Below are 24,290 nucleotides of genomic sequence, written 5' to 3' on the forward strand. Positions count from 1 at the left end.
TGAAACACTATATATCTGTGCAAATATATAAAAACTTTGAAACATTCTCGCGTGTGAGAGAGCATTAACATTTTCAGTGTGTCCGGAAGTCATTTCACTGGAACCGGAAGTTATACTACTTCTTCTTCTTCGGTTTTATGGCGGGTAGCACCAAAGTTAGGTGCATTATCGCCACCTACTGTATTGGAGTGTGAACCAGAGTTTACCCTTTCAAAACGTGAGAAAAAATAATAATAATATAAAATAAAAATATAATTTTTTTCTTTTTTTTACATAAATACAATTAAACCCACTAACTGGAAGTTATAGCTCAAATATTCTCCTCATATATTCTGACTAAATGAACCGAAGGACACGGGAAAGAAAATTAAAAAAAAAAAAAAAAAAAAATCAGATTTGGCAATAACACACGAGTGATCACATACGAAAAAGCCTAGTGTAAAGAATAACAACAAAAACCTAATTTTTTAAACAAGTTTGGAAGGAGCCATATACGTGGAGAATATTTGAGCTATAACTGCCTGTTGCAATGAAACGACTTCCGGACACACTGAAAATGTTTATGCTCTCTCACACGCGAGAATGTGCAGTCTTTGTGCAGGCACAACAGTGCGTGGGCGATTACAGGGTATATGCAAAGAGTTTCTATGTAACTGCATGTCTTTCATATATTTGCAAAGATATATAGTGATTCACTTGTACGCACAAGTGTTTCAGTGTGTATCGCAAGTGTTTCAGTGAGTATCGCAAGTGTTTCAGTGTGTATCGCAAGTGTTTCAGTGTGTATCGCAAGTGTTTCAGTGTGTATCGCAAGTGTTTCAGTGTGTATCGCAAGTGTTTCAGTGTGTATCGCAAGTGTTTCAGTGTGTATCGCAAGTGATTCACTTGTACGCAAAAGTGTTTCAGTGTGTATCACAAGTTTTCAATGAGTTTCGCCTCAAACGGCCTCCCATACGGGATAGGTGGAATCACGGCGCTGATAGACGTTCTCTCTCTCTCTCGTGCGCGTGCGCTCAATTTCCTCAGTTCTTATATACAGCACACGATCTCAAATACACACACACAACAGTCCAGATGTTTATTGGTAGACTATCTCACTTAAATACAGTCGGTAATGGATTAAGTGAACGTGAACAGGTGTGTGAAAACTGAACGTGAGTCAGTATTTGATGCATGCCTTCCGGCTGAAAAGGACAGCATTCCAAATTAAATATCTATGTCATTAATTTTAACCAACAAAAGGCGTTAAATAAATGTATACATGTTAAGTAAAACCTACAGTATCTGAAAAATGAGTTTAATTTGTATCTCTATTGTATTTGTCTTATTGTGCTTCTTTAATACACACACACACACACACACACACATATAGATATATATAAGTTGCTCCTTTTTCACTTCTGTTAAATGGAAAGTTCACCCAAAAATGAAAATTATCCTAATTTATTCAAGATTTTCCAAATGTATTCCTTGATTAGAATTTCTCATAAGCTTAATTGATTTGGTCAAAAGAGAGAAGAATTAATGATTATTTTAATTTGAAACGACTTAGTTAACGACTTAGCATCATTCCAGAGACTCCAGGGAGGCATAAGTGCCTTTCACCCTGTTACAACTTGATGAACCACTGAAACGATTTTGGAAACATTATTTTAAGGTAAATTTTTTTACATAGTGTTGCTTTAAGTACATTTTTATGGTGGCTTTTAATCTTGCATCAAATAGTGAACTGCATACTGTATGCAGATTTGCATTTACAAATCACCAGCAGTAAATATTGTGGTAGTACTAGAATTGAACTACAAGCAGCAAGACAGTTGCAAGCCTGATTAGAGTTATGTAAAGCTTTTGATGGCACAGTTAGGTCCTAGAGATGTGGTGACAACAGCTGCGCAGAGGGGGCCCAATTAGATTTTTTTGTCATGGGGCCCAAAATTCCTGGCAGCGCCCCTGCTCGCGGTGTTCAGGTGTTCAGGGCTCACGCAGAGAAAGGTGTCTCAAAACACTTGAACACCGAATCTGCTTATTTTTGCTCTTGTGCCGACAATTACATAGTTGAGGAAAAAAATTGGTGTATAATATTGGATGAGTTCGTTGTCTCTTAAAGTGACCGCGCCTAATTTAGCTACTGGCTGCTGTAATGTTAATCCAAGAAAATGAAAGAAAAATCCTGCTCTTGATTGAATTACTTTGTAGTTTTAACAGTCAAACCAAAAATTATTCAGACACCAGATATAATTTTTGATATATATAGCAAAACTGTAATGATGTGAGAAATGTTGAAGGTGTCTGAATAAATGAAGGTTTGGTTGTATATTTCATTTTTACATTGAAGACTATCCAGTGCTATTTTACATTTAATTATTTGTTTTCTGTACCTTGAAACCTACAAACTTGAAAAAAACTTAAACATTGTGTAAATAGGACAAATAAATAAAAATAAACGAACATACAACATACTCCGTCTGCAGTGCGTCCGTGTGCGTTACGTATGTGGTGCAGCACGGACTCGATGTGCTTTCACACAGGACGCGTTTGCAGTTCGCTACTCGGTACGTAAACGATCGCTGCACTGCTGCAGACTTCCGCCACTTAATATGTTTGTTTGAAAACACAAAAATGTACCTATGTTCCGTACACAAAATATACAGGGCTTTCGGTACGGTGCACGTGTGTACCAAATGACCGAATGGAATATTTTGTGTACGGAACAGAGGTACATTTTTGTGTTTCCAAACGAACATATTAAGTGGCGGAAGTCTCCACGTTCAGTGCAAATCCCGCCCTGCAGCTGATTCTAATGCCGTCGACACACTGGATGCGTGGCGCAAGCGTCTCAGTTGCGTGGCGTGTCCGTTTTTAATTCGGCTCCCATGTTAACAGGTTACAGCTTGCAGAATCGTGCCTGACGCGGCACTGACCTGCTGCTGCTGCTGTAACATAGACATAGAGGGAGACCGCCGACAGACCAGGATCTTGTCTTCACGACAACAATATCTATACTTCATGTTGAGCATAAATATAAAGCCTACTGATAAAGGACACCGTCAACAGTATTGACGGCAAAATAGACTATGTTTGACAGGTGCAATATGCCAGTGTGTCACCGGCCTAAGGTTTTCAAAAGGCATCACGCGAGTGTGAACATCACTACAACTAGGAAAAAACGATTGTAGCCTAATTCAAACGCAGCTCCCGTGGGCATTTAAACAGACCTTTGCTCTTAATTCCGATCGGTCCAACGCAATAACGAAATCTGAGCAGGTCTCAAAACTGAAACTGTTGATGCTGCACTTTAAACTTTGGAAAAGTTATATATATATTTTTAAATATGAGCAGGCCTACAAGCTGGGATTGGTAATGCTGCACTGTAATCATAGTTATATTATATATATATTTCATTATATTTTATTATATGATATTGGTTTGAGACTGAGAGTATTTTATTTAGTGGAGAACTTTGCAGCAGTATTTTATTTCTTTTTCTTTTTTTATTTTATATATATTTTATTAAAAAGTATTTAAAAAAACAAATTGTTAAAAATAAAGTTTATAGTAATAAACAACCTGCAGTTTAATGTTTGCATTTCTTTCCCTTACTGTACTGAAAATGAACCGAACCGTGACTTTAAAACCGAGGTACGTACCGAACCGTGATTTTTGCGTACTGTTACACCCCTAATATATATATATATATATATATATATATATATATATATATATATATATATATATATATATATATATATATATATATATATATATATATATATATATATAAACATAAGTAAATATTATATTAGATGTAGAATATAGTTAAAAAAGTATAATATCTATTTTAAAAAGGAAATTAAAAGACAATGATTTCTAATAGAAGTAAGATATAATATATTATGTGTATATACTATAAATAAATATAAAAAATTATATATAGACACAAAGACTATATATATATATATATATATATATATATATATATATATATGTGTATTATTTTTTTTATTTTATATATTTAAAAACATACTGTATATAAATCTTTTTTATTATATTATATTATATTATATTATATTATATTATATTATATTATATTATATTATATTATATTATATTATATTATATTATATTATATTATATTATATTATATTATATTATAAGAATTTAATTAAGTATGATATTAATCTCCCCAAAAGAAATGGTAGAGAGATTTTGGACATCTCTGAACTATTGAAAATAATATTAAGTAATGGTTGCTGTGCCTCAGGCTCACAGTGCTGCATTAATTAATTTGGTAGATTCACTTCATCTGGCTCTTGAATACCGTATGTGAGAAGCTATAGAGGGAGACGTGAGTGTGTATGTGTGTGTGTGTGCCACTTCAGCATTCAGCATCTGCTGTGATCATCTCAGGTGGTGTTTGAGCTCCAGCTCTTATATGTTGGTCTCCAGTCATTCTCTCTGCTTTCACTCTTGCGTTGAAGGATATCTCTCTTCTAACTGGCTTTTCCACCAGGCAGCTGTAGGGTTCAGGCCAGAGCCTTCACGTCCATGAGGATTGATCTAGCTGCTGGTGTTATAAGCAGCAGCACTGACACAAACGGATGTCTCTGGCCGGATTTGACCTTCAGTGTTACAGCAGCTGTCAATCACACGAGGCCTGTGGGCTGAACTGATTGACACGACTGAAGCACCAGCACTGTGTTTAAATAGATGGGTTTACTGATTGTTATAGATTAGATTAGATTAGATTAGATTCATCTTTATTGTCATTGCACATGTAAGGTACAAGGCAACGAAATGCAGTTAGCATCTAAAATAGTCATGTGACACATCATATCCAGCGCGTTTTGGTCCGTTTCTGCTTGACTGTAATAATAATAATAATAGTATTATATAAAAACTTATTATTATTATTATTATTATTATTAAACCCAGCAATAAATATTATTATTATTAATTAACTATTATTAACTAACGCAATTTTTGTATTTAATATAGTATAATATAATATTAGGAATTATATTTAAAACAACAAAAACAACAACAATTTATATATTTTTATGTATTATTATTATTGTTAAATACAAATATTAAACAAAATAAATAATGTTACAAATGTAATATTTAACAAATTAGTATTTGAAGAAATAATATAATATGAATAATATATAGTTTTATCATAAAATAAATCTAAAACATAAAAATTAAAATGTAAATATTAAAATGTAAAATAAATATTAAAATAAATAAATGTATTTCAGATAGTTGCTTATGCATTTGTTTAGTTTGTCTTGAAGAACTAAAATAACTGAACTGAAATAAACTGAAATAAAATCTGTGTGTGTGTGTGTGTGTGTGTGTGTGTGTGTGAGAATAATGACAAAAACACCCATATAATTGAATTAGTTAATTTATGAAATAATTATTTAACTAAAATTAAAACATATGATACATATATGTAAATATATATTTTTAAAAAAAAGGTAATGATAGTGTTCTAAAATAAAGAAATACAAATTAACATAATATATACAGATCAAGACAATTCCCTCCCGAGTATAAACATTGTATTGTTGAAGTGTGATATTTGAATCTAAATACCAGGGTTTTTGTATTAATTATGAGTGGAGTGTAAGTGATATCTTTGAAGTGTTTTGAGGAAGAGTCCTCTGCTGCTGTTGTGATAATTTGCAGCTGTGTAAACACAAAATTAAATCAGTCTGCCTGATGGGTAATTGTTTATCGTAATTATCGAACTCACACAGAGAGAGTTTTCTCTCTCTTCGTGCAATATTTGCATGTCACTCTTTTAAAAATCACCTCGCATATTTGCAGTTGCCCTCTTAACCTCACAAAGCAATTATATAGTGGCACATATTGTTCTCTGTATATCCCATCATGCCCTGCTGGTGTGACCTCCAGGATGTGGCTCATTTGCATGTGTTGTAAAAACAACACAAGGAAGCAATTAGGGCCGAAGGGACAGTGTGCTGCTGTAATGAAGGAACACAGGCCTAACAGAGGAGGGGGCGTGGCCTGCGGAGCGAGAGGATGATTGGCATCTGCTTGCAGTACAGTTGCCATGACAACAGATCCTGATTGCATCCAAGAGAAAAGCATTCATAATGCCCATCAATATAAGAGACAGGGTGGAAAAGACAGACTAACAAAGAGTGAGAAAATAAATAGAATTATAATAATAGTCCCGCTCTAAACTTGCACGACTGGTTGAGCGGTTCGTTATCGTTAATTCACACCGAATTTTACATTCAGTGATGTAAATGACAGTAATAGTTTGTAAGTTGTATTATTGTAATATTATATTTGAAGCTGTTTATGTTCAGTATTCATTGCACAAAGTGTCCCAGCATATATATATATATATACATTCAAAATTTGGGACCAGTAAGATTTTGTATGTTTTTTAAAGAAGTTTAATTTGTTCATCAAGGTTGCATTTATTTGATCAGAAATGCAGTAAAAACAGTAAAATTGTGAAATATTATTACAAATTAAAATAGCTGTTTTCATGTGAATATATTGTAAAATGTAATTTATTTCTGTGATGCGCAGCTGAATTGCAGTAATATTGCTGGTTATTACAAAAGTTGTGCTGTTTTTTTGTTTTAGTTTTTCTTTTTTTTTTTTTTTGTACCTGTGGTACTATATTTTCAGGATTCTTTGATGAATAAAAGTTTTTTTAAAGGAGTGTCTTTACTTAAAATATAAATCTTTTTATTACAATATACACTACCGTTCAAAAGTTCGGGGTCAGTAATATATATATTTTTTTAAAGAAAGTAACTTTTATTCAGTAAAGATGTGTAAAATTGCTAAAAAGTAACAGTAAAGACTGTATTTTGAGGCTCCTAAAGATTTATGTTTTGACTAAAGAGTGAAAAATGCACCGCTGTTGTTTTAAACTGTAATATGGAGTAAGATGGCTGCAACTGTTTCTCTCTGCTCAAAGGCCTGATGAAATCCATTAAAATCATCAAATTGCACTGACATCCAACAAAAGTCAAGACTGTTTGGAGTACAATGGCCAATACTGCAAAAATAGCAGCTGAAATGGCGGAAATTAAAAATTCCCTGAATTTTATGTCAAAGGAAATAAGTGAAGTGGTGGGACAACAAAGAAAACTGACAGGCCTCATGGAGGAGATCAGGCAACTAAAAACTATTATCCAACAGAAGGATGAACGTATTGAGCTCCTGGAACAAAGGGTGGATGACTTGGAACAGTATTCCAGAGCTGATGACCTTGTAATCACCGGCCTAGAGACTAGGCATCAAAGTTATGCCCGGGCTACAGGCCCATCTGGGGACCAACAAGGTGAGGATGCACCATCTGAGGAGCTTGAAACCCTGGAGCAACAAGTGGTGCGCTTCATGAAGAGCAAAACCATTCCTCTGGACAGTCAGCAAATTTCAGCATGTCATATTCTTCCAAGTAAGGACAAAAAAACTAAACCTAAAATCATTGTCAAGTTTGTAAGTAGAAAGTATAAGGTGGAAATCCTGAAGGAAGCTAAGAAACTTAAAGGCACCGGAGTGTATTTAAATGAGCACTTGACAAAGAAAAATGCAGAAATTGCTTGGACCAGTCGTACCCTGAAAAAGGAAAATAAAATTCAATCAACTTGGACCAGGAATGGAAAAGTTTTCATTCGTACGAATGGACCTCCGGAACAAGCCAAGGTGATTATGGTGAGAAAAATGAAGGACCTGGATCTGTACAAATGACAATAGTGAGTGCATCATTCCTTTTTTCTGCTTGATTATTGGATCTCTTATAAGGAACTCATGACTCTCTCATTTAAGACTGAAGCCTTTGCAAGTGTTGATTATATAGAACGTGATACATATGATTTTGAAAATAATGTGGATCCAGAGATTAATTTATTTAATCATATTAGGGACTCATGTCAGTATTACACTGAGGAACAACTTGATGAGGTACAAATTGAACAGGCATTTTCTTTTATTCATTTCAATTGTAGAAGTCTATCAAAACATTTTTCTGAAATTAAACATTTTTTGGAGACATTTAAAGGAAGATTTAAGTTAATTGCTTTATCTGAAACATGGATAAAGAAAGGCAAGGAGGTTGATCTGAAATTAAAGGGCTATGATTTATATGTCACCAACAGAGTCAATAGGACTGGAGGGGGAGTGGCCCTCTATATCTATAATGAATTGAAATGTAGACCAGTTAAATGCATGACAACAGCCATTAATGATTTAATGGAAAGTGTAGCTGTAGAAATAGAAATAGAACAAAATAGGAATATTGTTGTTGCATGTGTATATAGAAAACCAGGATCAAAAGTGGAAACCTTCATGGATAAATTAGAAGAAATGATTCATGGTCTAAATAATAAACGAAATCTCGTAATTTGTGGAGATTATAATATTGATCTTCTAAAGGTAGATTCACATATACAAAACTCAGATTTTTTAGAGATATTATATAAAAATGGGCTGTATCCATTAATAACGAAGCCTAGCAGAATAACCACAACTAGTGCAACTTTAATAGACAATATTTTTACAAATGTTTTGGAGAATCACATTACTAGTGGGTTGGTAATAAATGATATAAGTGACCATCTGCCTATATTTGCAATATTTGACTACAAATTGTCTAAAAAAACAATATACCAACAAATATACAAAAGAAAAAGGAGTGCTGATCATATTAATAAGTTTAGGAATGATTTATTCAAACAAGAGTGGAAAGAGGTGTACACAGATGATGTAAACAATGCTTATAATTCTTTTCTTAAATGTTATCTTACTCTGTATAATAAGCACTGTCCTGAGATCCTATGCAGATCGAAACAAAGGCAAAATAGTAAACCTTGGATAACAAACGGATTAAAAAATGCCTCTAAAAAGAAAAACAGACTTTATAAGGAGTTTATTAAATCAAGAACAGAGAATGCAGAAAAACGCTATAAGAAATATAAAAATAAGTTGACTAATATATTGAGACAAGCAAAAAAGGACTATTATAATAGAATGTTGCATGAAAATAAAAATAACATAAAGGCTACATGGAATATTCTGAATAATGTAATTGGGAATAAGACTGGACGAACGGAATTACCTAAATATTTTGAAAAGGACAATAGGGTGATTGAAAATAAATATGAAATGGTTCATGAACTAAATCAATTCTTTGTAAATGTAGGACCTAGCTTAGCAAATGAAATACCAATACCTAGTGATCAGCTAGGGGGAGTCTGGAAAAGGGAAAATAGGATTATGCAGTCAATGTATCTAGGTGAGGTGACTGAAAATGAAATATTATCTGTGGTTTATAAGCTAAAAAACAAGACCTCAACGGATAGTGATGGTATTGACATGAAAATAATAAAAAACACAATTGATTGCATTATTAAACCATTATATTATATAATTAATTATTCTTTTACAGAAGGAGTTTTCCCAGATAGTATGAAAACAGCTAAGGTAATACCTTTTTTTAAAGCTGGAGATAAACATATTTTTAATAACTATAGACCAGTATCTCTCCTATCTCAATTTTCCAAAGTGTTTGAAAAACTCTTTGTTAATAAATTAGACAACTTTATTGAAAAACATGAATTATTAAATGAAAATCAGTACGGATTTAGGTCAAATAGGTCTACAAGCTTGGCTATCATGAAAATTATTGAAGATATTACAACCGCAATAGATAGAAATAAATACACAATAGGAGTGTTCATTGATTTAAAGAAGGCATTTGACACTATAGATCATCAAATTCTCATTTCTAAATTATATACTTATGGAATTAGAGGAGTTGCACTGGACTGGTTAACCAGCTATTTACAACAACGACAACAATATGTTGAGTTTGACGGTTATAGGTCAGAATGTATGAATATAGAATGTGGACTACCACAAGGCTCAATTTTAGGACCCAAACTTTTTATTTTATATATAAATGAGATTTGTGAGGTTTCAAACATGTTACACTATGTATTATTTGCAGACGATACAAATTTATACAGTTCAGGAAATGACTTGAAAACCTTAGCTAATAATATTGAAGATGAAATGATTAAACTAAAATTGTGGTTTGATGTAAATAAATTATCTTTAAATTTGAATAAGACAAAGTTTATGATATTCAGCAATAAAAGAAAGGAGGAAGTCAGCTTATCTATAAACAATGTAAACATTGAGAAGGTGTCTGAAATCAGATTTCTAGGAGTCACCTTAGATGAGAAATTGACGTGGAAAAGTCATATATTGCATATAAAAAATAAAATGGGAAAAAGCTTATTTATCTTGAATAAGGTTAAATACAGTTTACCATATAATACAATGAAAATGTTATATTGTTCAATGATTTTGCCTTATTTAAACTATTGTGTAGAAATATGGGGAAATACATATCATAGCAACATTATGCCTTTATTTATTTTACAGAAAAGAGCCATTCGCATTATTTTTAAAGCAGGATATAGAGACCATACAAATCAATTCTTTATTAGGTCAGGATTATTAAAAATTAAAGACATTATAGAATTACAAACTCTATTAGTGATGTTTAAAGCTAGAAGCAAAGCTCTTCCAAATGACTTACAAAAGTTATTTGTTTTTACTTCTGAAGATGAAAATCACAGACGGCCGTATGACTTTAAACATCAAATAGCAAGAACAAATTTGAAACAAATGTGTTTGTCTGTTGCTGGAGTAAAAGCATGGAATTCTTTAAGGAAAGATTTAAAAAGCTGCAAAAATATTTTGGAATTTAAAAGGAGTTATAAAAAGAAACAACTTGAATTATATCAAACTGAATTTTGATTTTGTTTGTATGTGATCATTGTAAAACGTTTAAATAAATATCAAATATGTTGGAGTGTGGGTGATGGTGGAGGGAATAATGCTAATGTTATCTACTATTTATGTTAATACATTTTGGGTGATGCTAATGTCATCTATTATTTATGTTAATAAATTTTGGGTGGTGGTGGAGGGAACAATGCTAATGCCATCTATTTATGTTTATAAAGGGGGCAGATAAATATAAGAATATTATTCTTCCATCTGCTCCTTTCTGATCATGGAAATGTAAAGGAAAAATTCATATGAATTGTGTGTTCCTTGGACAAATAATGCATTTTCATGAAAGGAATAAAAGAGAAATGAAATGAAAATGAAATTTCACAATATTATTTTTTTTTTGTATTTTGATCAAATAAATGCAGCATAGAGCATAAGAGGCTTCTTTAAAAAGTGTTAAAAAATCTTACAGATCCCAGAAGTTTTAACAGCAGTGTAAATATAATGTACATAAATAAGATATACCTATAAATGCCTTTTTTTCACATTATTCACAATTTGTCCTCCTTTTCCATCCTCTATTTTCATTGTACTACAAAGAGCAACTTAAACATTCTACTACAAACCTCTCTCTTTGTTTTGCATGGATGAAATAATGTTTGGAGTGACACGAGTGAGAGTAAATGATGACTGAATGTGTGAAAGACTGTGTCTTTAAATGTATAACACTTATATATGACCTTGATTCTGTGAACCGACTTTCACACACAGGTTTTTTTTGCCTGCTGCGTCTTCGATTCTCTCTCTGTTTGTATGTATAAGGTGAGGTTAGATTGTCCCAGTGAAACTCATTCAGAGCTGTATTAGAATGAGCCCTTCTCTGAAACTCATTGCTGGAAACCCATTACAAGCATCAATGATCCCACACACACACACACGGCTGAGGCTGAGGTATGTGTGTGTGAGGACTAATGAAGAGAGACTCTAGAGAAAGCAGGACTGAATGATAGTGTTGTGTGTTCAGACATCAAACGTCTGCTTCACTTTGCAGTTTATTCTACTGAAGATCTGCCCACTCAAACTGATTGACAGGGAGACTGACCAATCACAGCTCATCTTTTATGTGCTGTTTAGGTGTGAAACCACAATAATAAACCAGCATGCTGCAACATGTCTGAAATCATGTAAAAACATTCCTCAATTCTTGGAAAAAGCCTGCATTTAGACCTACATTTGCTGTTGCTCTAGAAATGATAAATACTCAAGGTTTAACATGCGTAAGCTTATTGGAATACGTTCTTTAACTTTCAGCTGTGTCTTAACATTTTTAAAGATTCTGAAGAGTTTTTGCAAAAGTGCTTTTATTTGGTTTTATGTGAACATTCTTAAAATAAGATTGTAATGATCTTCAAGGTTGGGGTAAAGGAAGGAGACCAGGGTCGGCGTATGGGGCTCGTGAGAAGCTTTATTTACAAAACCAAAAATAAAACAAAGAAACTTCGCAGTTTTCGCTTTATCTTTACTGTCCGTTTTCGCAGCCTTCTCGGTCCAGCACGAGTCCCCGTCTCTCTCGTCCTTCGCCAGCTGTCGCACTCCTTAAATGGTTCCCCACGACAATCACTGCAACGAGATCCAGCTGTTACTTGTTTCTCACCTGAACCACTTACCGCTGCTCGTCTCTTCACTCGCTCTCCCGTTGCAGATTTCGCTAAACCACGCCTCCCCCGCCACATACCCCCACCGCCCGACTCAGGCCGGGGAGCCATCCGGCCTGCAGCCCCCCCTCCATTCCTGGAGAGGAAGTCGGCCACAGCCATCTGCGCCCCCGGCCTGTGAATCACCTTGAACTTAAACGGCTGTAAAGCTAGATACCAACGGGTGATTCGCGTGTTGGTATCCTTCATGCGGTGGAGCCACTGGAAGGGCGCATGGTCCGAGCAGAGGGTGAACTCCCGTCCCAGGAGATAGTAACGAAGGGTGAGAACCGCCCTCCTGATGGCCAAACACTCCTTCTCTATGGTGCTGTACTTAGTCTCCCTTTTTGAGAGCTTTCGACTAATGTACCCCCCCCCATCTCCTGGGACAGGACCGCGCCCAGCCCCCTGTCCGATGCGTCGGTCTGCAAAAGAAAGGGGAGAGCAAAATTAGGAGAGTGCAGGAGCGGCCCGCCACACAGGGCCGCCTTAACTCTGGTAAAGGCCCGTTGGCACGGCTCCGTCCATTGGACCGTATCCGGTACCTCCTTTTTAGTGAGGTCAGTCAACGGGCTGGTGAGGTCCGAATAATGAGGAATAAACCTCCTATAATATCCCGCCAGCCCCAAGAACTGCCTCACCTCCTTTTTGGTCTTGGGAATGGGACAGGTTGCAATTGCTGCCGTCTTATCAATTTGGGGACGCACCTGTCCGTGGCCCAAGTGGAAGCCCAGATACTTTACCTCCACCCGCCCAACTGCGCACTTCTTCGGGTTGGCCGTTAGCCCCGCCCATCTCAGCGCCCTGAGGACCGCCCTCACATGCTCCATATGCCGCTGCCAGTCCCCACTATAGATGATAATATCATCCAGGTAGGCTGCGGCATATGCAGCATGGGGCCGCTGCACTCGATCCATAAGGCGCTGAAACGTAGCTGGGGCCCCGAACAAGCCGAACGGAAGCGTAAAAAATTGGTGTAATCCAAACGCCGTGGTAAAGGCTGACTTTTCTTTGGACATGGGAGATAAGGGGATCTGCCAGTATCCTTTGGTTGAGTCCAATGTCGAATAAAAACGAGCCGTGCTTAACCGATCGAGTAACTCGTCAATTCGCGGCATTGGATAAGCGTCAAATTTAGAAACTGCATTCACCCTGCGATAGTCTACACAGAACCGTACCGAGCCATCCTTTTGGGCACCAAAACTATCGGGCTCGCCCAATCGCTGTGTGACTCCTCGATTACCCCCATCCCCAGCATGGCCTCTAATTCAGCCTGAACTACCTTTTTTTTGTGTTCAGGCAATCTATACGGCCGGCTGCGAACTACGACACCCAGCTCTGTCTCAATGTGGTGCTGAATCAGGTCCGTACGACCGGGTAGGGGCGAAAACACGTTCGCAAATTCTACCTGCAACTGCGCGATGTCAGTGAGCTGCGAGGGCGAGAGGTGGTCCCCTCCTAGGGCCAGTGCGAGGGGTTTTCCTTTAATAATCGCTTCTGGCCCGAGATCCTCCTCCCCACTCACTACCGTCGCTAGCAACCCTGACTCCTCCCCGCTCCTTTTTTAAGGAGTTTGAGGTGGTAGATTTGCCGTGAGTCGCCTCTATCCGTCTGTACTACCTCATAATTGAGATCTCCTATCCGCCGTGTGACCTCAAAGGGTCCTTGCCACTTGGCTAACAATTTGGAGCTAGAGGTTGGCAGTAAAACGAGCACTTTATCTCCCGGTGTAAATTCTCGCAGCTTAGCTCCCTGGTTATATAGCTGGCTTTGTCTGCCCTGGGCCTGGAGCAAATTCTCCATAGAGAGCCGCCCCAGTGTATGGAGTTTTGCGCGCAGGTCCAGGACATATTGAATTTCATTTTTGCTATCCGAGTGTCCGTCCTCCCAAGTCTCTCTCAGGACGTCTAGCACCCCCCGGGGCTGACTTCCGTAGAGAAGCTCGAAGGGGGAAAACCCCGTGGAGGCTTGGGGGACCTCGCGCACAGCGAATAAGAGGGGTTCTAGCCAACGGTCCCAATTTTTCGCGTCTTCTTGTACGAACTTCCGGATCATGGTTTTTAATGTGCGATTAAACCTTTCGACCAGCCCGTCCGTTTGTGAGTGAGAGACGCTGGTACGCACCGCTTTAATGCCCAACAATCCGTACAATTCGCGGTGCCCTGGTCCGTGAGAATCTCCTTTGGGATTCCCACGCGGGAGTTAAACGAAACAAGGCGTCCGTCACACTCTTTGCCGAGATGTTGCGGAGCGCCACTGCTTCAGGATACCGTGTCGCGTAATCCACTAAGACCAGCACGAAACTGTGTCCCCGTGCGGATCGCTCTAACGGCCCGATCAGGTCCATACCAATTCGCTCGAAGGGGACCTGCACTAGAGGAATAGGGCGCAAAGGCGCTTTAGGAACGGCCGGTGGGTTTACCAACTGACATTCCCGACAAGATGCGCACCACCTGCGCACGTTCTCGTGAATGCCCGGCCAAAAGAATCGGGTCGTTAGATGATTTAGTGTTGCTGTTACTCCTAAGTGCCCTGCCATAGGATTACAATGCGCCGTCTGGAAAAGCATTTCCCGACGGCTCTGTGGTACTAACAGCTGGGTTGTATCTTCCTTTGTCTGAGCGTCGTGGGTCACTCGATACAACCTGTCTTTAATAACGGCAAAATACGGGTGGGATAGCGGACGCTCAGGGTGGAGGATTCCGCCCATCAAGCGAACCTGCTCGAAGGCATGTTTAAGCGTCTCGTCCCGGGATTGTTCCAGGGGAAAGTCATCGCGGCCGGCAAGGTTTAGCCTCGCCACGCCGCTCGGCTCCCCTGGGACCGCACCGCTAGGTCCTGGGATAGATTCTACCACCTGAGCACTCGCCCCGCCCCCTGGCCGGTTCTATCCCCCGACGGCACCCGCTGTCAAACACCCCAGCATATGTTGAAACGCAGGCCAATTCGTCCCCAAAATTAGCGGATGCCGGAGGCGCGGACTAACGACCACCTCCACACTATGCTTTTGGCCCCGAAATTTAATGCCTATGGCTTTTAATGGGTATTCCCTTATATCCCCGTGCACGCACCTCACCTTAACCATGCGGCCCATATCCAATGCCCCGGATTGTATCAGGCTTTGATGGATGGAGGTCTGGTTACAACCTGAATCCACCAGAGCCTGATAGGTACCCCCCTTAATACTCACAGGTATTTGGTACAGCCCGGCTTGATCGGGGGCAGCCTGCGGGTCATCCGGGATCCGGACCACAGTCCCCACCTCCATCATCGGGCACCTGTCCACAAAGTGGCCCGGATCCCCGCAACGCCAGCAGGCTGGCCCGGGTCTCCCCGCGGCCCCAGTGGCGGGAAGTGGCTCAGGGAATTGACGTGGGGAAGCAGCCGGAGGGTCTCCACTCCCCCGTCGCGGGGGGGCGGCCATCCCTCGTGCGGGACCTCGTGCCCCGGCCGCGGGCTCCATCGCCACACTCCAGCGGGGTGCAGCCCTCGGTGGCCCCACCCAACGGGACTTGATTTCGGAGCGGGGGGAAAAGGGGAGACAGGGGAAGAGAGAGAGAGAGAGAGACAGCAGGGAGGGGCTCGCCGACCCCGGAGCACGCCGCCAGCTGGATGGCCAGATCCAGCGACGCCGGGCGGTAGCACTGGACCCACTGGGCGGTCCTCTTTGGGAGGCGGGAGACGAACTGCTCCAGCACCACCGCGTTGATGATGGACTCGGCGTCGCCGTCCCCGGCCAGCAGCCATTTGCGGCACGAGTCCCGGAGCTGCTGCGCCAACACAAAGGGTCGGCCTGCCTCGGCCAGCTCCAGCGACCGGAAACGCTGGCGATGTTGTTCTGGGCTGAGGCCGACCCTCTGGAGGATGGCTCGTCTGAGGTCGGCGTAGACCAGGAGATTCGGGACGGGCAGTTGCTGGGCCGCCTTCTGGGCCTCCCCCGACAGCAGAGGGATGACCCGGACGGGCCAGCTGTCCATCGGCCACCCACATGCCTCCCCCATCCGCTCGAATAGGTCCAGAAACGCCTCTGGATCGTCGGCGGGACCCATCTTGGTGAGCGGCATGTGGGCGGGCGGGGCGCTGGGGGAGGCCGTCCCCATCCGTCCCTCCCGGTCCAGAAAGCTCCGGAACAGCTCGCGGTCCTCCTGCTGGACCCGCATCATCGTCTGGAACCGGTGGTCCTGGTCGGTCTGCAGGTCCAGCAGGGCCTGGTGGTGTTCTTGGTGCAGGCCCGCGAGCGATGAAATGATGTCCGCAAATGGCGAGGATTATGTGGCTGACATGGCGGATGGCGGATCTCCTTCCTCCCGGGTTTCGGCACCAGTGTAAGGATCTTCAAGGTTGGGGTAAAGGAAGGAGACCAGGGTCGGTGTACGGGGCTCGTGAGAAGCTTTATTTACAAAACCAAAAATAAAACAAAGAAACAGTCGCGGCAGGTGCGCGTACTTCGCAGCTTTCGCTTTCACTTTACTGTCCGTTTTCGCAGCCTTCTCGGTCCAGCACGAGTCCCCGTCTCTCTCGGCGCTCCTTAAATGGTTCCCCACGCCAATCACTGCAACGAGATCCAGCTGTTACTTGTTTCTCACCTGAACCACTTACCGCCGCTCGTCTCTTCACTCGCTCTCCCGTTGCAGACTTCGCTAAACCACGCCTCCCCCGCCACAAAGATACCGTTACTTTAGTTTGAGATATTAAAATTAAGATATTTCTATAGTTTATGCTGAAAACAAGAACAAATATTTTTCTGACCCCACTGGGAGATATTCGTTTTTTATGCGTCAATTAATTTTGCATCTGCAGTAAATTTATTGTGATTTAAAATTTTTAGATATTTGTGCATTGTAATTCTTCCTCAAAAGCATAGTTATAGCTGCTTGGAAACTTGAAACAACCTTTTTTAAATAATTGTATTTATATATATATATATATATATATATATATATATATATTAATAGAAATATAATAATTTAATAAAAAAATTACTATTGCAATATTTAGAAAAAGTAAGAAAGATAATATACTACTACTTCAAATGTTAATAATAATAATAATTATTATTATTATTATATACTTATAAGTATAATTATTTTATAATTATTAAAATTTAAATGCTAATATTTATGGCTGTCTTCATTTCTTTATTTTCAAACATTTCAGCATTCAGCTCTTTAAGCTTCTCTTTTGTTCATGCAGTGCATATATTTATTTATTTAAATCACAGCCTTCATGATCTGATAATCACATTGAGCCATATTGCAATTTGATTTTATTTATAACACACCTAAACAGAATTTAATACTGCTGTGTAGTGCTGTCTAAACCAATCATCCCTGTTATTACTGTTAATATTAGTGTTCATGGTATCATAATGGCAGTGAGTTTTGCATCAGGTAAAGGTACAGATCTCGTTCCTGTCAATAACGTGCCAGTGCTGTAACACAGATGACTCATTAAGGAGGTTTTGAGCCTCGCTGTCGTGTGTCTAAACTCTCTTTAGGGCGTTCAGGACTCGCCGTGGCTGTATGTGTGCCAGCTTTATAATCACAGACAGATTGTGATGGATCACCTCCAGAGCATCACTGACACCAGACTCTGTGTGTGTGTGTGTGTGTTTTCTGTTTAACAGCGGACGACAGATGCAGCTGTCTGCACGGAGGGACTTGTCTTCCTCACGGAGAGGGTTTCCGCTGCTTCTGTCCTCAGGGTTATGCAGGAGAGAGCTGTGAAATCGGTGAGCAAATCCAGAGTTTAAAGGCACAGTTCACCTAAAAAAAAAATTAGTAAAAGCTTATTCACCCTCAGGTCATCCGAGATGTAGATGAGTTTGTGTCTTTATCAGGTTTGTAGAAATGTAGCATTGCATCAGTGTCTCATCAATAGATGCTCTGCAGTGAATGGGTGCCGTCAGAATGAGAGTCTGATAAAAACATCACAATAATCCACTGCACTCCAGTCCATCAGTTAACATCTGGAGAAGAGAAAACCTGAAACAAATCCAGCATTAAGATGTTTTATCTTAAGTTTGCAACTAAATTATGAGTCCATAATCCATAATATCACTTCCTCCTCCAGTGAAAAAGTCCATCTCCTGTTGTACCTCGCATCAAAATCCAGACACATATTTGTTTAGTGCTGTTTAAACGCTGCTTGATCTTTGCAGATTTTTCTCCTGATTCACACCAGAACACTTTTTCACTGTTATTATAGGTTAAAGACTCGTATTTTAGATAAAAATATCTTAACAATTTCTTTAAAAAACACACATCTATAGTCTTCTCCAGATGTTCACTGATGGACTGGAGGGCTGTGGATTATTGTGATGTTTTTATCAGCTGCTTGGACTCTCATTCTGACGGCACCCATTCACTGCAGAGCATCCACTGATGAGATAAATGATTTAAAATTCCTTCAGTAGCCACTAATATCTGGAAACTACATATGAAATTACATAAACCAAAAAGTCTGGGAATCCTTAATCTAGAAAAGAGTAATTAACACCAAAATGTCTAAAATCTGATTTTGTTTTTTCAGTCCTTAACCATTATGAGGAACTGAAAAGGCCATTAAAAAATCATTAAACATAGCTGTTACAAAAGAAAGTGTGGGTGGATAAATGTTGGAGATTCACATTTTTGTTACTTAAATTTGCATTTATAATTAGAGGAAAAAGTTTAATATTTTTTTAGCATTTTATTTATATTTTGAGATGTTTAGGAGAAATGAAAATAGACACAAATGATCAATTTCAGTGTAATTTTTTATATTTTCTTTAGCTTTTGTTTTTTATTTATTTATTTATTTTTCGGTTTTCATTTAGATTTAACGTTGAGGTTTAGTCATTTTTTAGTTTTGATTCTATTTTCTATTCTATTTCTATTAAGTTTTAGTTTTTTGTACTTATTTTGGTTAGTTTTCTATGTTTTCTAACATTTCTAGGTTTCATTTTTAAGATTTTCACTCCACTCAAATAAAGAAAAAAAAGAATAAAACAATTGTTGAGATTTCTTCTGATGAGATTACTGTTCTATTTTTCTCACCTGAGAAACTGGAAGCTTGATGTAGTTTCTTTCAGAAGTATTTTCTCTGAATAAAGCCTCTGTGTTTAACAAATCCAGTTACTGAGAAGGATCCTGGCCCATCTGTCATGTAGACAGAAGTCAATACTGAGGTCAGAGGTCAAGCAGTCCATCATGTGAGACACAAGGGTGGACGTTTGTGGGGTCAAAGGTCAGGAGAAGGCTGACAGGGTTATGTTGGCCTCTTCACATTTATTGCAGTGTGTTCAGTAACAACAACAATGAGATGAAGGCCAATGCTAACTCACTTTGTGCCTTTCTTATGATTAAATGACAAATCTAGTTGCTTTAAATTAGCATGTTGGGTTGGTAACAAACATTTCTAGTAGATTTTTTAGCATAATAGTTAATCGTTCACCTTTATGATTCTCTTTCTTCTGTGAAGCACAAGAGGAGATGACAGTGTCTGTCTGCATTTGCTCTCATTGTGTGGAAATGATGTCTCCTTTGTGTTCAACAGAAGAAAGAAACACTACACTGTAAAAAATGACTGAAAAACTCTGAAAATGCTACAGTACAAACTTGTTAAATGGTTAATGGTAATTTCCTGTAAAAATATGAAGTAACAGTTACAGTGAGGAACCGTAAACCTTAAACGTTCCCATAATTCTCTGTTGCATTTAAACTTTTGTTCGAATTTAATGTTTTTTCTTTGAAATAACGGTTTCTTCTTTTTTTTTTTATCTCTAATGTTTATTCAGGTTGTATGTTACATATAATGTTATATATATGTTTTCTTTTTATTTATTATATTATTTAAAATCCCATGCTAGGTGTACTGTGTGAGACTTGTTATAGCACTTATATATCATTGCTCTTTTTGTTGTTTTTGATTGCTTCCACTGTCTTCATCTGTAAGTCGCTTTGGATAAAAGCGTCTGCTAAATGAATAAATGTAAATTAAAAAAAAAAGTGGCTCATTAGATTTACATATGGTAGCAAAATTAGTATTTTAGTAAAAATATCTGTAATACTGTGGATTTTAAATTGAATATAAAATCAATATATCAGTCAAATGTGTAAATCAAATATTTTTTATTTAATAAAAATCAAAAGCAGTACAACAAATCCTCCCTTAAACATACTTTATATATATATATATATATATATATATATATATATATATATATGTACTGTATATATGTATGTATGTATAATTATTTTTACACCTTGCGGAGAGATCTATAATTGTCTTGAAAATTTTCCAATCGGAAAAACTTGATTGGAAAATCCACTTAATATTAAAGTGTCTTTGTTTTGCTGTATGTCATAATTTACATAAGTATTATAGTTAATAAATTTCAATGTACTTGTGAAATATGATCTTGAGGGGCTTTCTGAGACTCATTTTCTTCCAGTCTCATGTAAAGCCCCATGAAATGATGCGATGAACACGACGATCAAATCCACAACGCATTAAGTTCCTTAAAACAGCCTGAGCTCAGAATACAGCCTTCCCATGATCCTCTGCTCATCTGATATCCGCTTAAAGCCTAAAAACGTCAAGAAGTTCATGAGCAGCAGTTTGGGACTTTGTGACTGACGCGTTACACAAACTTTTAAGACTTCCCACTTTATCTTTTCAAGCTCCTCTGATGACAATTTTTTTGCAAGGCTGACAAACGCCGAGAAGTGTCTGCGTTAATGTCCAATAAACAGTCTCCAGATCTGCTGCTGAGTAATCCTGTATGGAGCTGTAAAGAGCTTACACAGGCCTGTGACAGACACTAAACTATGCTAAAGTGCTCTACATCACGGCCGACTCGCTTTAACCCAGATATTACTGCTTTATGATCTACAGTCCAACAGCATTCACCCAAAAATGATTCATTTACTCGCCCTCATGTTGCTTCAAACCTGCTCTTTTCTGTCGAGTGACCCTGATTGGACTGGGATTAATTCCGTTATGTCCTTCTCATACCCACCCACAACTTAAATTTTCAACTTTTTGACTATTTTCTTCATTTCTACATTTCTGGGACACAGAGAGACTCCTGAGTGATGCTTTCTGACTCTGTGATGACTGTTTCATATTTCAGATGTGGATGAGTGTCAGTCGAACCCCTGTGAGAACGGCGGCACCTGTATCGATAAAGAGGACTCGTTTGTGTGCCTCTGTTTGCCGAGTTACAGTGGAGACCGATGTGAGAGAGGTGAGACGCTCAGAAAACATCCCTCTGTCTGATCCTTTCCTGCAACACGACACATATTCCACTCGAACTGAAGCAAGCTTTAAGATTTAAGCCGTTCCCTGCTGGAAATGACTCTTAAACCAGCCTGAAGGAGCAGCACACAGCTCTAGTATTAGTGAAATCAGTGGCTCTGTGATAGTCCTGAGGAGAAAAGGGAAGTGGCCCAGACCTTCTAGCCAATCAGAAACACTCTTTGCCTGTCAATCTTTCTGATGTATTCGGACTTATTTACTAAAGTAATAAATTGCTTATGCAGGAATATCTTGCATATATTGTGCATGCATATTAGCATTGTGCAAAAATATGGCAAATTAATATATTGCATAAACAATATGCAGTTGTTTCTTGCATATATTGCATATGCATATTTGCATTGCATATTTGTATTATGCAAAAAAAAAGGTCAAATTTACATTTTGCACATATTGAATATTCACAGTTTGTAGAAATCTGTCAAATTAATATATTGTGTATATATACAGTATGCAGTAATATCTTGCATATTGCGTATAGATATTTGCATATTTGCAAAATAAGTCAAATCAACATATGTGTCCCTGGAGCACAAAAGCAGTCTTGAGTCGCTGGGGTATATTTGTAGCAATAGCCAAAAATACATTGTATGGGTCAAAATTATCGATTTTTCTTTTATGCCAAAAATCATTAGGATATTAAATAAAGATATTTAGTAAATTTCCTAAAGTAAATATATCAAAACTTAATTTTTGATTAGCAATATGCATTGCTAAGAACTTCATTTGAACAACTTTAAAGATGATTTTCTCAATATTTACATTTTTTTGCACCCTCAGATTCCAGACTTTCAAATAATTGTATCTCAGACAAATATTGTCTGATTCTAATAAACCATACATTAATGGAAAGATTATGCATATTTGCATTAAGCAAATGTCAGTCAAATTCATACACTGCATATGCTGTATAATCTTGCATTTATTGCATATGCATATTTAGATATTTAGTGCAAATATCAGCCAAATTAATATAATAGCTATGCATACTCACATGCAAAAATCTTTTTCAAATTAATATATTTCATATGCAATAATGATTTTTGCAATAATATATTGCATATGCATTTTCACACTTAGCGAAAATCCACCAAATACTGCATATGCAATATCAGTAAAATAAAGAACAATAACAATACTAAGGGAGTTCTGCCAGGTCTTTTCATTCCTCTCATTAGTGTTTTACATTGTTTGTCAGTGTCTCAAAGGTGTGCTGTGCATGTTGACTGCTCTCTCTCTCTCTTTGTAACACATTGTGTTCATCTCAGTGGTTTTGCAGACTCATGAGCATCGCTCCCCCTTCTCTGCATCCTATGATGACAGCGACTCTAAAGATGATGCATTACTGCTAATAATGGCACAGTGTGATGTCACAGCACTGTATCAGACGCATTATTTGGTGGATGCTTCATCATAGTTATGATGCTGTAGCGATTTAGATAGTGTCTGCATCTGATGGACATTCGTTTCACAGTCCATTGGATGCTTGTGTTTAATATGGGATGATTTCAGTATAGTGCAACAGTGACTGAAAATGGAAAATGTTACTCAAAAAAAAAAAAACATTTTTTACAGTCTATAATGACACGATATATTTTTTAGTTTCATGTCTCCCATATCACTCCACACTCTTTTTCTTCTCACATCATAAATCATTTACAGTCAAATCAGTGTTATTTATTTTTAAGTATCCATATAATAAGCAGGATCATGTGCGGTCAGCTGGTCATTATCACAAAACAAGCCCTGTCTGGATGATACGAGGCCCTGCGGTGGGTTTATTCTGCAGTAATGACAGGCTGAGTCTACATTATCCACACTTGCTTGACCGTGTTGTTCAGTGTTTCCTCGCCCCTCCACTGATAGAGACTTAATTACATCTGTGTGCTGCTTTAATAGCAGGTCCCTGGTGGCCTTCATTCAGACTCGCACACACACTGCAGGTAGACGAGTTTTAATGTTTCGATCAATGTTAATCTGATGGAACGGCAGAATCGTGAGAATCACAGAGATGGATTATGGGATTGCAGAATAATAAACACCAACAATTCTGAAATGATTCATGCATATGAAAACATGCCTGATGCTTGTTTAGAAAAAGTATGATGGCGATACTGTGTTTATCAGTGTGTTTTAGTGTCGTTGATATAATATAGCTTATTAATATTTCAGTTTTAGGTTTTTTTTTAATCATTTTTAGGATTTTTGACATTTTTATTTATTATTTGTTGTTTTAGATGTCTATATCGTTCATTTATTATAACCTTTTATCTCACTATTAAGATTTTTTTTCTCAGAATTGCAGATAAACTTTAATAAAATTCTCACAATTAAGAGTTTACAAATTGCAATTCTGCCTTTTTTGCCCTCTGAATTTTTAGTTTACATTCAGTTTTTTTGATAGTTTTTTTATTATTATTGATATATATATATATATATATATATATATAGTAGTTTTATTTGAACATGTAAATAAAAATATATGTATACAGACATGCA

At 38.0% G+C, this 24,290-nt stretch overlaps 1 protein-coding gene across 1 annotated transcript in view; it reads left to right on the forward strand.

Moving 5' to 3' along the window:
* Window positions 1-24,290, forward strand: part of LOC132095968 (neurocan core protein-like) — a 78,530-nt gene that overhangs the window by 46,284 nt on the left and 7,956 nt on the right. The window contains exons 10-11 of the mRNA XM_059501067.1: window positions 18,118-18,222; window positions 21,607-21,720. Of these exons, the coding sequence (XP_059357050.1) occupies window positions 18,118-18,222; window positions 21,607-21,720 (219 nt within the window). The remainder of the gene's footprint in view (window positions 1-18,117; window positions 18,223-21,606; window positions 21,721-24,290) is intronic.

This window comes from Carassius carassius, chromosome 20 (genome assembly GCF_963082965.1).
Source record: "Carassius carassius chromosome 20, fCarCar2.1, whole genome shotgun sequence".
NCBI classification, from domain to species: domain Eukaryota; kingdom Metazoa; phylum Chordata; class Actinopteri; order Cypriniformes; family Cyprinidae; genus Carassius; species Carassius carassius.